The sequence below is a fragment of the Siphateles boraxobius genome, unplaced genomic scaffold (assembly GCF_051911475.1).
Source record: "Siphateles boraxobius isolate OS27281-9 unplaced genomic scaffold, OSU_SipBor_1 66, whole genome shotgun sequence".
Classification (NCBI taxonomy): domain Eukaryota; kingdom Metazoa; phylum Chordata; class Actinopteri; order Cypriniformes; family Leuciscidae; genus Siphateles; species Siphateles boraxobius.
The window spans coordinates 6,286,456-6,307,106 of NW_027509193.1; the positions used below are offsets into that span (position 1 = coordinate 6,286,456).

Genomic DNA, 20,651 nt, shown 5'->3' on the forward strand with positions numbered 1-20,651 from the left:
TCAGACATCCGTGCGTAAAAACATGAACACACTGAAGAGTCTCTTTATAGTAGAAAATAAAGTTTTAATTCAAATTAAAAGAGATTGACACTTTTTTCGTGTTTATTACTGTAAATACTGCTTAATTTTAAGCTATGTATTGTAGAAAATTCTATATAAATAAACGTGACATGACTAGAGTGCGGAATTGCAGAGCTTTTTCAAATGCGACCACGTCGCTATGATCAGATGCTTTTTTTTATCTGCCGTTTTCTCACCACTGTCATTCTTGGCTGCTTTTCCACTTGGCATTAACATGTGATCACCATGATCCGATCATTAGTCACTCAGGACATAGTGCGTTTACACTTGTCAATATCAAGTGGCTTCTGTATCAGGATAACCGATCGGATCTCTTTTTCCCGCGTGATCATTTTTTTCTGTCAACCTGAAGTGGTGTGTTTTCTTTTAAAAAACATTTTCAGTCATAGTAGACTTTACAAATCTCGCAAAATGAGGAGGTTGCAAATAGTAATAAGGTGGATAGATTTAAGCGGTACAAAGAAACATATGGATCCGAGATTGTTGCCAGCTGTGGTGGGGAGATGCTATTCTTTACAGAGAATTAATGGTTCTGCAACTTTCGGGTGCAAAAGCAAACTTTCCATGATATTTGCGATCTATATTTGCCCTGACAGATCGGGAGAGAGGAGGGGGAATAATGACAGTGGACGAGGCTTTGTCTGACACCGACCTGTGAATGCAGAGACGCTTGGATTGCGTTTACGTTACATTAAGATCCGATCACACCGCGTCCTCGACTACCTCTGAACCAGGAAACGTTGATCGGATAACATTCTGTGTTATGGTGACAATGAAAAAAAAACTAAGTAGTACAGAACAAGACATGATCGTGACAATCTCCCAATCAGGGCCATCCTTAGGGCGGTGCAACCGGTGCCACAAGGAGGGTGAACCCCCGCCCAGAACACAATCAAGAACGGACAGAAGACTCCAAACCCTCAGTCCGTATGGCTCCACCTTGCTCAGTCGTCCCTCCGGTTCCGCATCGGACTTCGGAGTCATCAGCTGCGCCACCCTCCACCCCTCTGGCTCCGTTTTCATTGTTGCCATTTGCCTGAGTTCCAAAACTATCTATCAGTTTTTCAGCAAAGCTGATCATTTAGAGGCCTTGGAATTTTGCATATCAAATGTGATACAGGATGATATGCATTACCTGTTTGTTACTCAAGAGAACATGCATAATAGCTGGACCAGTCTGGAAAAGACTGTCTTTCTGACTTTTTTTAATGTGAGTTGAGCAAAAGAAGCTAAATTTATGATGCATTTGCTGATTTGAAGTATATTATTGGCAATCAATACAAAACCCTCACACATCCCAGAACTTATAAGGTATAAGGTAATGTCATAATGCCACAGTATATTTTATGCCACGTTGTGCAAGCAGTGCTGCATTTTTTTTCTTTGGAAATGTCATCTTGGCAAACTCTTTTGGAGGTTTCATTCTTTTCCTGTTCAATTAGATACTGTAGGATCTTGGATAAAATACCCAAGAGTTTTCAAAAACAATAACTGTAACTATGGTGGGAGGAAACTATGCCCTTTCAAAAACATTCTGTAAAAAACCATGGTACTTTGATACACATCATGACACTGAATAATTAATCTTTTAACATGAAAGTACTGCTTTAGTGTGGTTTTGTAAAGGTATGCATTTTAGATGAGCAGTTCATTTGAAATAGCTGTTGCTTTGCGGAGAGGAATTCGTGATATTGTTGACACTTACATGAGCAGAACAATAACTGTGTCTGGAATTTCCCTCTGGTACATGTGTCTTAGGTTTCACTTGTTAGTGAAATGTTCCTTGTGTCATAATAAAGGATGAGCTGGACTGGTTCAGCATGTCCCAGAGTAAAGCATGGCTGTTTTTAGTGAGTTTTTCTTGTTCTCCAAATTAAAGTAAAATGTTGTTGGAACTGCAGCCTCCCTTTGGCAAGAGAGATGAAGTTGCTTCAAAATTGGTTGTGATTGGGGTCGGAAAGATTTTTTTCTTAAAATGTTTTTGGAAAAACAGCTTGGTATGTTTTTGTTTCTGGACATTGAGAAATGTTCAACTTTTGAGTAAAACGGTCTTACCGACCAAAAACTTTTGAATGGTAGTGTATCATACAAAAGAGTATAGAAGTACCAAGAGGCGAAATTCCGTTGCAGTTTTGGTAACAATCGCTAGATGGCGCTGCTGTCGCGCTGACGCCATTTTGAACTGAACTAATGGTTTTACCGTTAGCACAACTGTACAGCATTATATCTGGAAATAATTGGAAACAAAGAAAACCGTATTCTGCCATCAACTGCAACTACTACCAGTGTACAACCAATCAACTAGCATTTCGTAGATTCCCCAAAGATCCAGAGAGGTAAAGTAGAAAAGGTTTTGATTAACGTTAAAGTGAGCAGAGTACGTACATTTCCATACGTAAATAGCAGCATGGATGTGTACAACAGTGAGTGCAGGGAAGTTGTGTGTAACAAGGAAAAGTGCAAAAACACTCTTGTATACATGGTGAAACTATTCATTAGTCAGAATCCATCATATATTACGGACCCAAATCGACAACTCTCACAGCCCAAAACAGAAGCGCAACATAATTTTTTTAAAGCTAAGTAATCTGTAAATCTGTAACTGTTACATTAACTCTCTCTTTCTGTATCAAATGTAACGTGTTGTACAAAGTTTTTATCAGTCAAGATAAATTAAATTATAATAAAACTAAAGACTAAAACATATAGAACAGCTAATATACTTACCATTGCCATTTTATTTGTAGTAAATGTGTGCACTTTACTTGCACAATGTTTGATTTGTTCTGTGTAATGCAGCCAGAAATGATGTGATCTACTTACCATCACCAATTTTATTACTGTTCATTTTGTGATAATCTTCTATTACTATTAAATATTCTCTCTTGACTAATGTGTTGTCCCTTTCACCTACTCACTGTTCATTGTGTTTTGGCTTTTCCAAGGAATTTGTCAATCATTTCATGAGGAACATGGGCTGTTGTTACTGGTGTTTTATCCCCAAAAGTTATTGGGGTAAATAAATAGCCTATTTGACAGCTTCATGCTCTATGACGAAATTGTTTAATTATAAACCGATCCATAAGCATTATTTTGTTGTACATTATTCAACACGCCGTTTTAGTTTAGGCTATAGAGATATTAAAAACTAGAAACTACTATTTAGTTCCCTTAACCGCTTTTGAATTGGAACCGGTATCGTTCTATTTTATGACAGCTGTGTTGCGTTCAGTCCAAGATGGCGGAGTTGCTGCTCTGCGCATGGGCGCGTTTGTTGCAATGGAACGTTCTATTGAGTTTCGCCTCTTCGTACTTCTATACTCTTTGATCATACTTTTGGATTAATATTATTTGAGTATTCAGTATGATAATAAATAATCAAGGCACGGGTACTGAAATCTTACTGTGTCACCGGTATACCGTGCAGCAATTCTCTCCACTTGCTCCATTAACTAGAGCGTTTGTGCTAAAGTCACATGACCTGTGTAACATCTTTCATAGCGGCTGATTAAGTAGGTCTGACAGCTTCTATATATGAAACGAAGGGTCCTGCCTTCTCCATCCATCACGCCATCAGCACGCCTGTCACCCGCGTCATGCCTCTCCATGCGGCCGCCTGCTGTCATGACCTCTAATGCATCTTTTCATCAAACACTCATTCCCCATGTTCTATTTTTCTGTTGCGCTTTTCCTCATTTCACCTTCTGTGCTGTCATACCTCACCGTATCTCTTTCACACTGCAGTACTCTATGACTCAGTTGTATCTGTATTTTTATTCTGAAGGCTGTAAAGCAAGTCCACAAGGCAGGAATCTTCCTTTAAGGTTCAAAAACGTACCCTTTATCCTTAATGAATTCATTTTTTGTCCGCAGATATCAGTTTGCTTGAAAATATGTAACAACATGCAAGTATAAAGGGATTTTGAACAAGGTTTATGTTTTTAATCCATTCATCTGTAATGCAGAGCGCTGATCTTTCATTGGCCCTCCCCCATTAAGGCCGTGTGTCCACCAAAGCGTTTTTTCATGCAGCTGGCGTATAATTCCAATTGTTTTCAATGGGAGCGCCGCGTTTTTTAAACGCCATGAGCGTAACGAGGCGCTTAGCGTGTATTTAACGCTCAAGCGCTGAGCGCCCGGCGTTTTTTACTGGTCGCCGAGAGTTGAAAAATTATCAACTTTGGGTAAAACGCAGCGCTCATCACTGTCACTTATTACACAGCCGTCCAATCACAGTGGAGGAGGGGCGGGACAAAAACCACACCGACCAACTGTCACAACATTTTTTCTGAACGACGACGTCAACCAGCAGAGCTAACCGAACAAAGTGGATGAAAAATACATTTTTAGTATGAAACAAATTATCTACGAAATCAGTTACAAGTAAACTGTGCTGCGGATATTCTGTTTCATAGCAACGAATCGTATCAACTGTAAAAACTCAACGCTGCCACAAGGCTCTCAAGCTCCCCCAGCTAGGCGTTTTCAGCTGGCTAAAAACGTTTTGGTGGACACACGGCCTAAGGCTACGTTCACACTGTCAGTTGGGATTGACAACAGCATTTACTTAGTTACAGGTGTAACTCTTGAAATATCCTGTTCAAACAGCAACTTGCAGTAGCATCTTGAAATTTGAATACAGTCTTTATGAGCATGCAATGGGAGTCAAGCCCATATTCTCTTACCAGTAACCATAGCGACAGTGACCAAAGTAATCTCAAAGAATGCGACGTCCACAAAATAGAAAAGTGTTATTACTTTTGATACGACAAGAGTCCAATCGAGCCACGGGTTCATCCGTCAAATTTTCAGCTAAGCTCATATCTCCATCGCTGTATGTCACAGAAAGTGAAACCACACATTAAAAACCATACACGGTAGGCACATTCACATATAAATATTGATCAGTGAACATAAACACATCAACCGTAGTTGCTTGATGCATGAGAACAGACCTCATTGGTTGCTGTGTAACTCATGAGAATGAGTCTCATTGGTTCTCACACATCAAGCAAGCATGCTTGAGCTTCCGTTTAAATAACAGATGTGTAAGTTGTTTACTTTTTTTTTAAATGAATGTCAATCTGTTCATCATATAGAGCAATACAGTCTCTTCAGAAAATGTGGACCAAACCACTCAATTCATATGGATTAGATTCCGATCTCTTTATGAACTTTTTGGATCGTCAAAGTGGTAAAGTAGTTGCGTAGACTTTCAAGGGAGGGACAGAAATCTCTTAGATTTCATTTTTAAATTGTTAATTTGTGTTTTCGAAGATGAACGAAAGTCTTATGGTTTTGGAACGACATGAGGGTGAGTAAATTTATGACAGAATTTAAATTTTTGGGTGAACTAACCCTTTAACTACTTGTGGTCCCATTTTTCTGGAAAAGAAAGACAGTACTACTTAAATCAGGGATGGCCAACTTCGGTTGCAAGAAGAGTATGTGCGGTTAAATAGTTTAAGAAGTTTTATAAAATGAAAAATAGGAGGCTGAAGTGCCTCTGGCTGTGCACTGTGTAGATGACAAAATGGCTTAAATGCAATGTTTCATGACCGTATGTTATGTTTATGTTCAACCAGCCCTTTTTAGCTGTCATGTTGTATTTAATTACTTTGATGTTCAACAGGTTAGCGTTTTGTAGAATGTTCTTTATCTTGATAATTGTCATTTTCTTAAACCATCTAATTATTAGAATACCTAAAATACATTGCTTTTAAAAGGCAGCTGTTTAACAGCTAAAGGGCTCCCTTTTGCAGTGTAGTTGAACATAAACATAACATAAGGTCGTTAAACATTGCATTAATGCCTTTTTCACTATGCACAACCAGAGGCAAAACATTTTAGCCTCCTATTTTTCATTTATCAAAATGTTTGCTTTGGCCAGTTGAAGGCACGGCACAAGTGCATGTGTGCACATCATCAGGATGGTACTACCTCTGTCTCGTTTTGAGCCTGGAAAAACCCTGTTTGTATCTGTTAAGAGTTACTTTTTGGATTACGTAAGCATATAGATGACAGACAATGACTAAGAGCCACAACACTTACACTTACTTTGTCTTTAATACAATCTTCTGTTGTTCCTCAACACATGTAAGCCAGTAGCCATCAGTGTAAAAGTAGCGCCAACCTGTGGTAATAACTTCACACTGCATGTACTCACTTCAGTCAGGACCTTGCATTTTGTGGCAGTGTCGTGACTCGTGAACCAAGGTTGTGTTTTATCTTGCGGATACTCGATCTAGTAAATACTCTCTTCAACAAGCTCTTCTTTCAGATAATTCAGTCCTCTGGATACAAAGCAGATGGAAGACCATCAAATCTCTCCATAAAACGCTCTCCTGATGGTTTTACAACCCATTAATTTAACATTCCAATCTTCATCTGAACGCAGTCGAGCTTTCGCTGTGTGACCGTAGGAGATTTTCTGCTCCATTAGATTTCTGAGTCTGACTTGTTCATCAGCGTTCACTCCCTCTACAAGTCCGTTTTTTTTTTTCATTGGAAGTAGTCCCTATCATTGATTCTTGATGGTGTCTGAAGTACTTTTCTCATCACTTGTTTCATTCAGGCCACTATAACTGAATACACGATGATACCAGTGAGTGATGGGGAGTCCCCCTCGTCCTGTTGTGGGTAAATTGGAATAGGGCACTAAAACACCTGGATGTGTTGAGATAATGAGTTCTGTAATGGTTCTGACATTTCCGGGAGCTGAGAGTTCCCACTGGGGATGTAAGAGAGGGAGATGGCAAGGTGATTATGGACCAATCAGCAGAGAGCGGGTAGAGACTAGATCATTTTAGTATTCATAAGAAAAACTATTGCACCAGACATCTAAAACACATTCATATATTCACAGACAAAACGGCACTAAAAAGCACCAATTTTGTAGTGCCATTATGCATGAATATGATAATCATTCAGTAGCATGGAACTGTCGCAATAGTTTTTGTAAAGCATAATAGATAACCGGCACACTCCTGTTACCAATTATTTTCAAAATTCTCTTAATTCTCGAGTTTTTAATCAGTACCAAAAACGAGTTTCATAGCCTGATGCCAAACGAGAACATTTTTAAAGGGATAGTCATTTACTCACCTTTTTAACAATTTATTTTTTCTGTTGAGGACAAAAGGTGAAATTTTTAAGAAAATCCCGGCTGCTAAAGCGAATGAGGATGGATGAGTGTTTGTTTTGTACCCATTTATATACATTACCGTTCAAAATTAATACTTTCTATTCTTTCTATTCTATGCCTACAGCATTATGAAAACATGAAGCAGCACAACTGTTTTCAACATTGATACTATTCAGAAATGTTTCCTGAGCATCAAATCATCATATTAGAATCGAATAAGGATCTGGTGACACTACTGATGCTGAAAATTCAGCTTTGACATCACAGGAATAGATTACATTTAAAATATAATCGTGTAGAAAACAGTTATTTTAAATTGTACAAATATTTCACAATATTGCTGTTTTTGCCGGATTTTGGATCTAATAAATGCAGCTTTGGTAAGCAGAAAAGTCTCCAAAGAACCATTAAGCCATCTCAAGAACATTACACAGCAAAAAAATGGTTATTTAGGAAGGTCAAAAGGCCATTAAAGAACCTTTAAGAATGTAAATGCAAGCTTTTTGTATGTTCACCATAGAAACTAATTGTTTTTTTCTTTTATCTTCCACAGTTTGTTGAGACCATCAGCAGTAAACAGAGTGAGCTGGAATCCTTCATTGCAGAGGGCTACAAAACAGCACTTTCAGAGGAACGTAGGAGATACTGTTTCCTGGTGGACCGTCAGTGCGCCGTGGCCAAGAACAGTAGTGCCTACCACGGCAAGGTGAGACCCAGATGCTTTTTCCTTTGCCGTACAAGACAAGACAGCATCACCACCGATGCACTTTCACAGTCTCTCCTGTAATATGGCTGAAGACAGCAGCAGTTGCCATGGCAATCCCCAAAGATCACCCCTCACTACCGTCTCCATTGGGCACAGTTTGTTTGGGCTTATTGCAAAGATGAGATTTTTTTCTCCCCTGCAATTGTCTGTGTTCCAAAGGTGCCTGTGAAGTAATGCACGCCATTTCTGGACATATCAATTATCTGTAATAACCCCACGGCAAAACGTCATCATTGTAACTCCAGACTGCATGTAGAGCAGTTATTTAGATCTGCAGGTTGTCCCACCCCATATGCAATCTACTTAAATGCTCCTTTTTACATCTGTATACATGTGTGTGCTGAAGAGATGCTTGCACGCGGATATTTTGTGTAATATACTATTGTATAACTTGCTCTGACTAAACCGTATACCCCGATCATGGACTAGACGTGAGGTGCTGTCTTCTGAGAACGTTGTTGAAGCTGTAGGGAGGGGCGGAGAAAAGCCTTTCGTTTTCAAGAACATCCTGTCCAGTAGCTAATCAGTATGGAGGCGTGTGTGGGAAGAGTTCAGAAAGGGCGCGCTGAAGAGAGAGAAAGAGAGAGTGTGGTGGAGTCGGGAGCCATGAGTGTGTTGTGTGCGTGAGTCACCATGAGTGGGCGGTAGGACGGAGACGAAGGCCCCTCACCCACACTGCAGCGAGCTGTACTGTAAGTGGACCGAGATGTGAGACCCATTAGCAGTTGCTCAGAATCAACAACAGTCAACTGCTATGACAATGACGTGAGGCGAATTATATGTTGAAAGGATTGTGCAAAAAGCTCAGGGTCAAAAAACCGTTGATGCCCTTAGGGTTAGGGCTTTTTCAAACCTCTTAACCCTAAGTTGAACTTTGCCACATAACTCAGAACACCCTAGCAGACACCCTGAACATCCTAGCAATAGACTAAAACACTCCAAACACCTTACACAAGACATCCAAGCAACTCACTAAAAAGCCAGTCAGAACACCCTAGCAATCACCCAGATCAACATTACACACAAACAACTACTCTGAGCACTTTAAAATGACTCAGAACATCCTAGAAACACACCAAAAACCAGTCTGAACACCCTAGAAATAAATCAGAGCATCCCAACAACAATAAAACAACCTCTCAGAACAGCCTAAAATGACCCTGAACAACCTAGCAACACACCCTAGAAACCACTCAGAACTTTCTAACACTTAAACAACCAGTCGGAACACTGTAAATTGACCCAGAACATCCTAGCGAAACACCAAATATAAATCAGAACAACCTACCAACTCTCAAAAAAACCACCCGGAACACCGTAAAATGGCCCAGAACGCTTTAGCATCACACAAAAACCAGTCAAAACACCCTACAAAATCACTCAGAATAACCTAACACACAAACAACCAACCTCTAAGAAAACCCTGAAGCCCACCCAGACCATCATAGCAGCATAATAAAAACAACACAGAATACCCTAGAAATCACCCGCAACACATTAAAAACTATCACTCTGAACACTCCGACAACCCAAATAACTATTTTGAACACCTTAAAAACCACACAGAACACCATCGAAATACATCAAAGAACACTCAGAACACATTTGCAATGCAATATAAACCAACTTTAAACACAATAGAAATAACACTCAGAACATTAAAAAAAATGCAGAACGCATTAGCAACACACTGAAAACCAGAAACACCCAAAACACTTTATCAACCACTTAGAGCACCCTAGCAATACACCAAAGACCATTCTGACCACCTTAGCTCAACACACGATAAACCATTTAGAATACCCTAGCAACAACCTAGAACACTGAGAACCACTCAGAACACCTCAGTGTTGCTCAGAACGCAACCATAATTGAAATGTCTAGGCAGCCACTTGCATTTTCTTCTGAAAGTGAAAAAATCTAGTCACGAATCTGTAGTAGTAACAATAACTGTAGTAACTCTGGTGTTTTGGCAGAAACTACAGTTACCATTACCATGGCAATTCTCTTTTTTCTTTTTTTTTTACATATGCAGCAAGTGTAGTGGTGTAAAGCCAACAGAGGGCTATCTCTCCATCTATCTCTCTCTCTCTCTCTCTCTCTCTCTCTCTCTTTCTCTCTCTCTTTCTCTCTCTCTCTCTCTTTCTCTCTCTCTCTTTCTCTCTATCTATCTATCTAGCTATCTATCCCTCTCTCTCTCCCTCTCTCTCTCACATTCAGATACATTTTATTACACCATTTATGGACAAGCTTTGCCAATCTAAACAATCCCTATCTTTCCCTTGGTGCTTGTTTATAGGGTAAGGACTTGTTAACCCAGAAGATCCCGGTGTGGCAACAGGCCTGTGCTGACCCCAACAAGCTGCCCGACAGGGCCATGCTGCTCGCCCAGCAGATGAGCTCTGGATCAAGCACCCTCATCTCCAGCCCACTGCACTCCTCCAAGGGCAACCTGGTCATCTCAGATCCCATTCCTGGAGCTCAACCGCTGCCCGTGCCCCCCGAACTAGCTGCCTTCATGGGCCATCAGGGGGTTAGTAAAGAATATTTGCCATCTGTTTCACAACATAAAGGATTGATTGTTGGTCAGAATACACAAAATAGCATTTCAAGCCTCGCGTATCCTGATGTGAAAAGTAAATGTTCATTTGCATACTGCAGCATTAGCTGAGCGTAGGATGATTCAACCTCTTTAAAGCTCATGTCTGCAGGCTGTGCTTTAGTCGAGTGGCCCCTCGCTAGAGCAGAACGCTCACACAATGTTAACTGTGCCTCTACACCCATAATGCATTAACGCTCTATTGGTGCTGCTGCTTGAGTGATACTTGTATATCACTGAGCTTGTTTAGAAGTCTGTGGCCTTGTCTGCTGGTTTAAATCCCAGCATTTTGTGTGTGTATCTGGCCGACCGATATTGATATTTTTTTGATGGTCGATGACGATATCACCCTATTTAACTGACTACAAATGTTTTTATGCAGTCTACAAATGGTCTTCAACCCTGCTCCTGGAGACCCAGACTGTGTTCGAAATCGCCCCCTCATACCCTCATTAATTATTCCCTACATTACTCCACTAATGTAGTCCATTTAAAGGAGTGAATGAACTGCGCCGGAAGGACTGCCGCTTTTGCATAATGGTTTGTGCTTGCTGTTTAATAATCATTTGAAATTTAGCAAACTGGCAGCTCCAGTAGTAAAATGAAAAGATTGGAAACTAGCATACTAGCATGGAAACTAGCATTTATAAACTTGGATTAAAAAATTTAAACAAGTAAAAATGAATTTATACCTGTATGATACACTATAGCCACATTGGAAATGAATGGATGGATGATTCAGCCTGCAGGCGCCATCTTCTGGTCAGACACGGGAATTCATTTGGTATGCTACTCTCACAGTGCATTATGGGTATTCTCTATCCATTGAGCGTACACTGGTTGTACACTCGTTATTTGCGGTGCATTGTGGGATTGAATGAGTGCACTCGATAAGGTCCACTATGGTTTCGGACACCACTACAAATGGCTGTCCTCGCAAATAGTGCACTATTTAAGGGTATAGGGGGGCGATTTCAGACACAGCTCCAGTGTCCTGCTTCAGCACACCTGAAGAGATTGGTTAGCTGGTTCAGGTGTGTTTAATTAGGGTTGTTAAACTCAGGAGTAGGGTTGAAGACCTCTGTAATAATGTATTAGACCGTTAAACAGAGACAGTAAACTAATAATAAGATGCTCTGACGCTCAGGCGCTGACATTCACAGTGCTGTCAAAATAAATGTAAAAGACCGCTTCCACTTTATTTCGATAGTCCACTTTAAGCATTCTACTAACTAGAAGTAACTTTGCAACTACAGTACATGTCAACTAACTCTCATTACAGTATTATTAGACTGTAGTAGACTGTTAGGTGTTAAGGTTCGGGTTAGTAGAATAAGTTGACTTGTAGTTGCGAAGTTACTTATAGTCAGTAGAATGTCTGTCGAGGACCATCACAATAAAGTGTTAGCAGATATTAAGAAAGACAGTCTACTGATACTCTAATGACAGTTAGTTGACTTGTAGTTGCAAAGTTACTTATAGTTAGTTGAATGTTTAAAGTGGACTATCGAAATAAAGTGTTACCAAAAGTCTTATTTAAAAAGGCCAAATATCGGCATAGGCGATATATATCGGTCCACCATTAGTGTCTGGCATCACTTACTTGGTGATCTTGATGCTTGCAGCGGCTAATGGGTCCCGAAGGCATGTCTCTGGTGAACGGGACGACGGGTGTCCATGGAGACGACTACTGGAACGAGGGAGGGGTCTCTCAGGGAAGACCGCCCTCCCCACCGAATCAGTCTCAACCGCAGAGCCAGCCCCAGAGACAGGTCAGCGACGTCTATTCCAACACTCTGCCTGTGCGCAGGCCTCAGCCCGCTAAAAACAAGACCACTGTGGGTAAGAGAAACCAACCCTTCCACACAGACTTTTGGGCAAATAAAGTCCTTTTGCTTTTGAGAAAAGCTCCATAAAAGAAATGTTGGAAGGAATTATTATTATTATTATTAATAGTTGGTTCGCTCTGTAGGAGAGACACGAACTCTGCCTAGGTCAAGTTCTATGGCGGCTGGACTGGAGAAGAACGGACGCGCTCGCGTACAGGCCATTTTCTCCCACGCCGCTGGTGACAACAGCACCCTGCTCAGCTTCACTGAAGGCGACATCATCACCCTGCTGGTCCCAGAGGCTCGGGACGGCTGGCACTATGGGGAGAATGAGAAAAACAAGATGTAAGCGCTCGATATATACTGCACATTAGCAACAGAGCTGAATGGAAACATAAGGTCTTAAATGAATCAAGCATCCCATGAAGCACTGCAAGATGACGTTGGGACCGTCGCTAGGGTTTCTAGGCCCCTTGTACTGTTCATGTCAGATTGTTCTCCTGAGAAAAAGAGCCTAATAATATCTCATGAGTTTTCTCTGAGATATTGTTGAGATCTGTTGAAACTCTAAAGTGCCCAGAAGCGACTGCAAAGTGGCATTAGACCTGTTTCCCTACATTCTCTCACTCCTTGTATATTTGCATTTATTTCAATATTTTGCAGTAAAAGATGACTTAAGAGATAAAATACAAATAGTTAGTGATACATTTGATTACCAGTCTTTTTCTCAGGAAAATAATCTGAGATGAATAAGTCTCCATTTACTCTCCGTTTAATCTCTTCTCTCTTTTTTTTCTTTTGGAGAATATTTTTCTAAGTAAGTTGAGATGTGAAAGATATCTCACTAATGCTTTTTCTTTACATTTTGTTTGATCCACTGTCATGGACGTAAAGTTTCTAAAGAAAAGCTTTTTTCTCTCAGGCGTGGCTGGTTTCCTTTTTCCTACACTCGAGTGCTGCCTGAGAGTGACGGTGAGAAGTTAAAAGTCAAGTAAGTTTCTCTCTTTACATTTGGTATTAGCATACTGTACGTTTTCGGTAATCGGATCATGATCAGATTGCACTTGACCACATTAAAAACCCCAGGTGTAAATGCAGCACAGATATCACGTCATAATCTGTTCACTGAAAACGCATTTGGAAGTCATCTGGGATGGATTTTGGGATGGAAATCTTTTTGTTATTAGTTACGTAAGGAATACGAGGTTACACAGAAATAATTTAATACTGTATGTCACTAACTGACTGAGCAGTGGGATGTAGGTTTGGGCTTTTCTTTTTCTTCTCTGGCCATTTGAAACCGATATTGCTCTCTTGCGCTTTGATTAAATTGCCTGATTTAATCAACAATATCTGATTATTAATCAAATTATTTCACTGGAATATGGTTGGAATCTTGTTTTGCTCTTTTAAATCGCTTTTCTTCCTGTTTCTTCACTTCTAACCACTATTAAATACTTTACTGAGGAGTTTATAAAGAAAGGAAACACATTCAATTACTGAAAACTATTTTTCACATTTTAAATGACAGAAATAACTAAATGATTTACAAAAACTCGCACCTCAAAAGTTTGTTGTCGGTAATATTTTTTTTACATTTTTAATGTTTCTGAAAGAAGTCTCTTCTGCTCTGCATTTGTTTTTTTATCTTAAATCAGTAAAAACTGTAATATTGTGAAGAAATAATATTACAATTTAAAAGTACTGTGTTCTCTTTGTGTATATACTGTTTTCTCTTTGTGCATGTTTATAACAATACTATTTATTCCTGTGAAGACAAATCTGAATTTTCAGCATCATTACTCCACTCTTCAGTGTCACATGATCCTTCAGAAATCATTGCTGTTTAAGAAAATATTACTTTTGAAAATGTTTGCTTCATTTTTTTTTTGTGGAAACCTTGATAAATGTATTTAGTGTTGTTTTGAATTTATTCAACAGCATTTTTTTAAGTATTTTTTTTATATATTATATATGACTTAATCAGTTTAATGCATCCGTTTAATGCATCCTTGCTAATAATAAAATATAATTTATATATATATATATATATATATATATATATACAGGTCCTTCTCAAAAAATTAGCATATTGTGATAGTTCATTATTTTCCATAATGTAATGATAAAAAATAAACTTTCATATATTTTAGATTCATTGCAACACCAACTGAAATATTTCAGGTCTTTTATTGTTTTAATACTGATGATTTTGGCATACAGCTCATGAAAACCCAAAATTCTCGAACATTCAAACATCTCGTTGTGCAGCGTTTTTTGCCACACTTTTTCCTTCCCACAGACTCTCCACTGAGGTGCCTTGATACAGCACTCTGGGAACAGCCTATTTGTTCAGAAATTTCTTTCTGTGTCTTACCCTCTTGCTTGAGGGTGTCAATGATGGCCTTCTGGACAGCAGTCAGGTCGGCAGTCTTACCCATGATTGGTGTGCAATGAATCTAAAATATATGAAAGTTTAATTTTTATCATTACATTATGGAAAATAATGAACTTTATCACAATATGCTAATTTTTTTAGAAGAACCTGTGTATATATATATATTTATATGTAATATGTATATGTATATGTACATATGTATAATATGTATATGTACATATTATATATATGTAATTATTTATTTTTTATTATTTTTTTTTTTTACAAATCCCCAACTTTTGAGCATTAGTGTGTAACTGGTGATTTTGCGACGATAAAACTACTGGAGAGACTTTGAATAAAGGTGTAAATGCAATCCAGTGAAAAACTGTCCAGATACGAAACACAAACACATGTTAATGGCAGGTGTAAAGATGAATGATTGACTGACCTTATCCTGTAGTCTTCACCATGGGAAGAGCAGCAGCACAGGAAACCTGCTGGAGCGAGAGGACATGTCTTTGCCCATGCCTGACTATGGTCTAACTGCCCGACTGTTGGCACAGAGCCTAACACAGACTCGACCACGTCCCTACAGCATGGCAGGCTTCGCACAGGTACACACACACACACACACACACACATACGTATTAGCATTAGACGGAATCTCTCACTGAAGTCTCCTTTCTTGGAATTTTTTTCTCTGTAATTCTCTTTAAACTCTGCTTAAAGTGTAATCTTTATGTCAGCTCTTCTTTAATCTGTTTTGTAAAGCTTACTAATGGTGAAGGTCTCTCTTAACGTGCATGATTTTCATATTAAAAGGATATTTCATCACAAAATGAAATCCCTGTCATCATTTAGTCATGCTCATGTTGTTTCAAACACAAGACTTTCTCTCTTCTGCGGAACACGAAAGCTGTTTTGGAGAGGTTCACTTTTCTGTGCACCGAAAGCATTTTGATTAGGGGCAAAAAATGCGATGGAAGTAAATCATATGATTTGTGCACATTAGTACAAATCTGTCAAATCTCATTCACGTTTCTGCGTGTACAGATTTGGCACTTCACATCGGGTTCGACAAGTTTGACTGTGAATTCTACAACATAGAGGCACGTTTTGCCAGTGAGCCTATCTATATTTTTACATAAAATTCACTGCAGTTTAAAGCTGAAATGATCGCTAGTTGCTGTAAAACACCAACAACTTTTATTTCTTGTCACACAAATTGTGTGCAAAAAGCAACATAATATCACTGTGTAGAAATGTTGCGACTGGTACGTTTCTCCATTAAGCTTGGATTGGGTTTGTTAAATTACATTTGAGACCAACAGCAAAGCGGAAGGTGTTCAGTGAATAACAAAACACAAAATTATTGTATGGCTTCAGAAGACTTTTATGGTGCTCTTTGTCTATTTTTGAGCTTGACAATCCCTGGTCACATTCTGCTTTCATTTTAGGAAATGCAATTGAAACATTATGAAAAATGTATGTATCCTTCCGTTTGGAGCGATATGAGAGCGAGTAAATGATGACAGGATTAGTATTTTTGTGTGAACTGTCCCTTTAATACACTGTGTTGATGCACGCTTGGATATTTTCCTTCTAAGCTGGAAATAAGCTTCTAAGCCGCACTGAAATGTTGTTTTTACGAATTCCAGCCAGCGCTAGAGGATTATGACAGTCAGTTTGCCCCAAGGTAAGATCGGCTCTTAATGGACAGAAATGACAGCACTTAATAAAGAGTCTTATGAATTGATCCCAAAATGCCAAAACTGTACTGCTAATTATACCTCTGTTAGTAAATGGTAGTTAATATCTGTAATGTTTCCTTTTCTTAGCTCTTGCTTGCTTATGCTAAATGTGCAATGTAGTGCTGAGATTTGTTGGGAGACCAACTCTGTATTATCTGAGAATTGTAAATGGTTTGACAAGAGAAGGTTGTGTGTCTGTCTGTTTGTTTTCGTGAGTGGAGTGAACGAGCTGTTGGATTGTGAAATGCATCGTTGTTGACATTGTAACCTCACTGTGTGTGTGATCCATTAAGGTCAGGATCAGAGCTGCTCACAGTCTGTGTGCCCTGAAGTCATGGTTTCTAGGAGCCTCTAGTTGAGTTGACAATTAAAAACAGACTCGGTTCACTTCTATTGAATGCAGATAATAGTGTCATATCACCCCATAGTTTATAAAAGCAAACCAAAACTGTACAATAATGCACTTACAATAGAAACAAGTTAATTCAGAAATGTTTAAAAGTTGAAATGTGAAGCTTGTATTTTCAAGCAGTATGGTTTTAAGTAGAGTTGTGAAATGTACAGAATTCGATATTCGATACCAAATTTAAAAATGTGACGATACCAGCATTTCCCTCTAGCATTTTGAGCGCTGTTCAACAGATTCTTAAACGCCTCTGATTGGCCATTGTGTTGACGCGCTCATTGTGTTGTGTTGTCTCTGATTGGCTACAATGATCAACCCTTAAAAAACACTCTTCATCGAGCGCTTACACAGATACACACGTTAGCGTTTGAAAGCGGCGTCTATCAGTGGATTCTATATTAGGGATATTAGATTCAAACGCTCCCGTGTGTATCTGTGTAAGCGTTCTGTTAAAAGTGCGTCAAATGCGTCATTGTTGTTCATCGTAGCCAATCAGAGACATACATGTTGAGCATCTCAACACAATGGCCAATCAGAGGTGTTTAAGAATCTGTTAAACAGCGTTAAAAATGCTAGAGGGAAATGCAGGTATCTTCTGGCTATACATTATCAATATTACTCCTGTTGGCATATTTGTCTCTATATAACAGCCCTTTCAGGTAGCAGAAGTGACTAGGTTTACTAGTTTTTTGTTGCTGTTGTTGTAACATGTAAGATGGGGCCTGGTCATTAAAAAACAAACAACACTATCTTAAACTGGATCCTAAAATAAACAGGGAGCCAATAAAGAGAGACTAGGATGGGTATACTATGGTCATTTTTTTTTTTTTTGGCCGAGGTCAACAGTCTTACAACAGCATTCTGGACCATGTGAAGTCGAGAAAGTGAAGACTGAGGGAGATCAAAATAAAGGGAGTTACAATAGCCTTATATAAGAGTGAATAACTATGTCTTGTAGCCTTCCTTTTAAAAGGTTTTCCAGCACAGTGCCCTGCCTCATAAATGTAACATGTAAGTGCATTACTGTAAACACGATTTGACTACCAAGTCAAAAGATTGTTGTTGTAAATTGTATTTAATCCGAATAATTTTTTTGGCAACAGAAAAATATCTTTGAGATGAAACTTGACCTGACCTTTTACCAATTTAATCTCTTTGTCAAATGTCCCATGGCACATTTCATAACTGAAGTTGGCTGTTTAGTTTGATGTTAGACATGTTAAGGTTGAGGAATAAGCCCCCATACAGCCTTCACTCCACGCCCATTTGTGGCTGTCTTGTCTTTTCTTCATTTCTCTCTGAATGTGTCCGATCTGGCAAGCTTCCTTCTCTCTTTGTTCCACAGTTCCGATGGCAAATTGATTTCGACAGTGTGAACACAGACAGACAATCAGACACAGATCCGGATAGCACAGGGGCCACGCCCCTACTTCCCTTAGCCCCTCCCTCTCTTAAGCTCTGCCTCCACACACTCCTCCTCCAATGGAAGGGGCCAGTCTCATCCCTCCTTTCTGTCCTCTCTTCCTCCCTGCGTCTTGCCGGGGTGATAGTGGTGGTCGCGTGTGGTGGGTCGGGGGGGAACTCTGAGAAGAACGACCGGAACGCAGTCCAACTGCTCGTCTCGCTGCTTTACGGACTCTGATTCGCCTGTAGTGACGCCGCTATGACATCGCTGTGGACTCCAAAGAGACTGCTTACCACTTCTCGTCTTTCATGCATGTGCACAAGTTTTGCTATGTGGTTGTTTTCTAAAATGACATCCTCATGTAAAAAGTGCCACAAGCCAATTTAGTCTTGTGGAGCAGCTCTCCTCATTGCGAAGCTCTTGCTGAGTGTTTTTCTAAGCAGATGTGATGGGAGCCTCATGCATAATGAGGAATGTTTTTTTTTTCTTCTTTGTGGTTTAGTTGTGCAGAGTGTACTCTCTCTGTGTGTGTTTTTGAAGAGCATTTCCGTTTTGTGAATCCCTCATGTATTACCTGGTGCTCCTCTGGTCCAGAGGCTGTGTCGCTTTGTGCCGCAACAAACAGCAGCTTAGATTTTCCTCCGATTTACTGACGAAATTGGAATGATTAGAAGGAAAATCGAAATTTTCCCTCATTAAACAAGTGCCAAATGAGAGTAGACCTACGAAACTAGAGTGAAGGTCGCATGAGCTTCAAAATACTCGGGTGGGACTGTGCCGATCGCCCGGACCGGCACGCGTCCGCTCACCCTACATGCATGAAAGAAAAGTGCTCTGAGCAGAAACCTTTATCCCAAAAAAATACCCCATTATCCTGCCTCAGACACCTTAAAGTATGGGATCAGAATAGTATTATAGTGAATATTTTGACAGTATGATTCACAAATGTGTGACCTAATTCAAAAAATACAATTCTTAAATATTCATGCGTGTTCGCCAATTAGATGCTTACGAATTGATGGATTGGTGTAGGTTTTTTATGTTTGCCAAAATGACCAAAATTAACTTTTTTTTGTAAAATGGTAATTTATTTTTAATTTATTCTTTTTTACATCCACTTCAGCCAATCAAATGAGAGTTCGATTTCAGTACATTGGACAATGCTGATGAAGTAATGTGAAGTGAACTTTTATTTTATGAATATCAATTGGGTTACGCATTTATGTATCATATGTTGTTGAACATATTAATTTTAGCATATTCTGAGCCCATATTGAAGTGCCAACAGCCCATGTCTTTAAAACATTCCCATTGTAGTACGTTTCCGTGCAGTTTTAGGATGCTGACTGACAGATCCTCTGGAGCTGTGGTGTAGTCCTCGCTGTGTTGATGTTCTTTTGTTTCTTTCTTTTTTTCTTGGAAAATATACAAACTAGGAGAAATGCACAAGAAATCAGTGTAACAATCACAATATGCATGCTGAGGAGGAAAATAGTGAACATTGACCTTGAATGTATGGTGACTTTTTACGAAAAGAATAAATAAATATCTATATATTAATAAAACATTTGTTCGAATGAGCTTTTGATGATTTTTAATTTGTCATCTTGAATTTACAATTTTCTGCATTGAACAAAAAAACAACTAAGCCGAAAATAACTTTATTGTGATATTTATTTATATTTTTATGGTGTTATTTATTCATATATTCTTTGAAAAAATACATAAATATAAAAAAGTGACAATCTAAATGGCATGAACAATTTCTGGCCAATAATGGCTATCAATTTCTTGGCTTTGCACCCACATACCGGCAAGACAAGGCCGTCCACAAATAAAGTCCAGATGAGGTTATGTTGCCTTCCTTTGAGACGACTGTGATCCAACATTTCACGAACCTGAAGAGCACACTTCTAATCTAGCGTAATGTTTGTGTTTGTGCATCATATGATGTTGCGTCTGTATGAATATGTGACCTGTCCGTGTATTTCTGTGGCTGTGCTTGCCTGCTCGCCTTATTTTTCTTCTAAGATCGGATCTATTTGAGATGTGTGTGTCAGTTTTCTAAGCATGCCTTTTATTTCAAGAACCGAAGGGATTTGATGTTTTAAATGTGCTCTTCAAGAGTTCTTTGTTTTTTTCCATACGCATCTCTTTACTAATCGGACCTCCTATGCAAACTGCTTTCATTTTGCACTATATTTTAAACCCATGCCATTTCTAGAGGTACTATTATGTACTCATCTTCGAACATAAGATTGTGACGTCATCCATGACCAGTCTAAACGCT

The 20,651-nt window shown here is 39.2% G+C and overlaps 1 protein-coding gene across 6 annotated transcripts in view; it reads left to right on the forward strand.

Moving 5' to 3' along the window:
* The window catches only part of baiap2a (BAR/IMD domain containing adaptor protein 2a), a 98,272-nt gene that overhangs the window by 75,601 nt on the left and 2,020 nt on the right, over nucleotides 1-20,651 (forward strand). For 2 of the 6 annotated variants that reach the window (XM_077211814.1, XM_077211812.1), the window contains exons 7-13: nucleotides 7,779-7,931; nucleotides 10,291-10,524; nucleotides 12,216-12,432; nucleotides 12,563-12,764; nucleotides 13,342-13,410; nucleotides 15,260-15,413; nucleotides 16,458-16,495. In XM_077211814.1, coding sequence (XP_077067929.1) covers nucleotides 7,779-7,931; nucleotides 10,291-10,524; nucleotides 12,216-12,432; nucleotides 12,563-12,764; nucleotides 13,342-13,410; nucleotides 15,260-15,413; nucleotides 16,458-16,495 — 1,067 coding nt within the window. Of the gene's footprint in view, nucleotides 1-7,778; nucleotides 7,932-10,290; nucleotides 10,525-12,215; nucleotides 12,433-12,562; nucleotides 12,765-13,341; nucleotides 13,411-15,259; nucleotides 15,414-16,457; nucleotides 16,496-18,301; nucleotides 19,942-20,651 lie in introns of those variants that run through there. The other 4 variants (XM_077211816.1, XM_077211815.1, XM_077211813.1 and 1 more) reach the window with 3 other exon arrangements.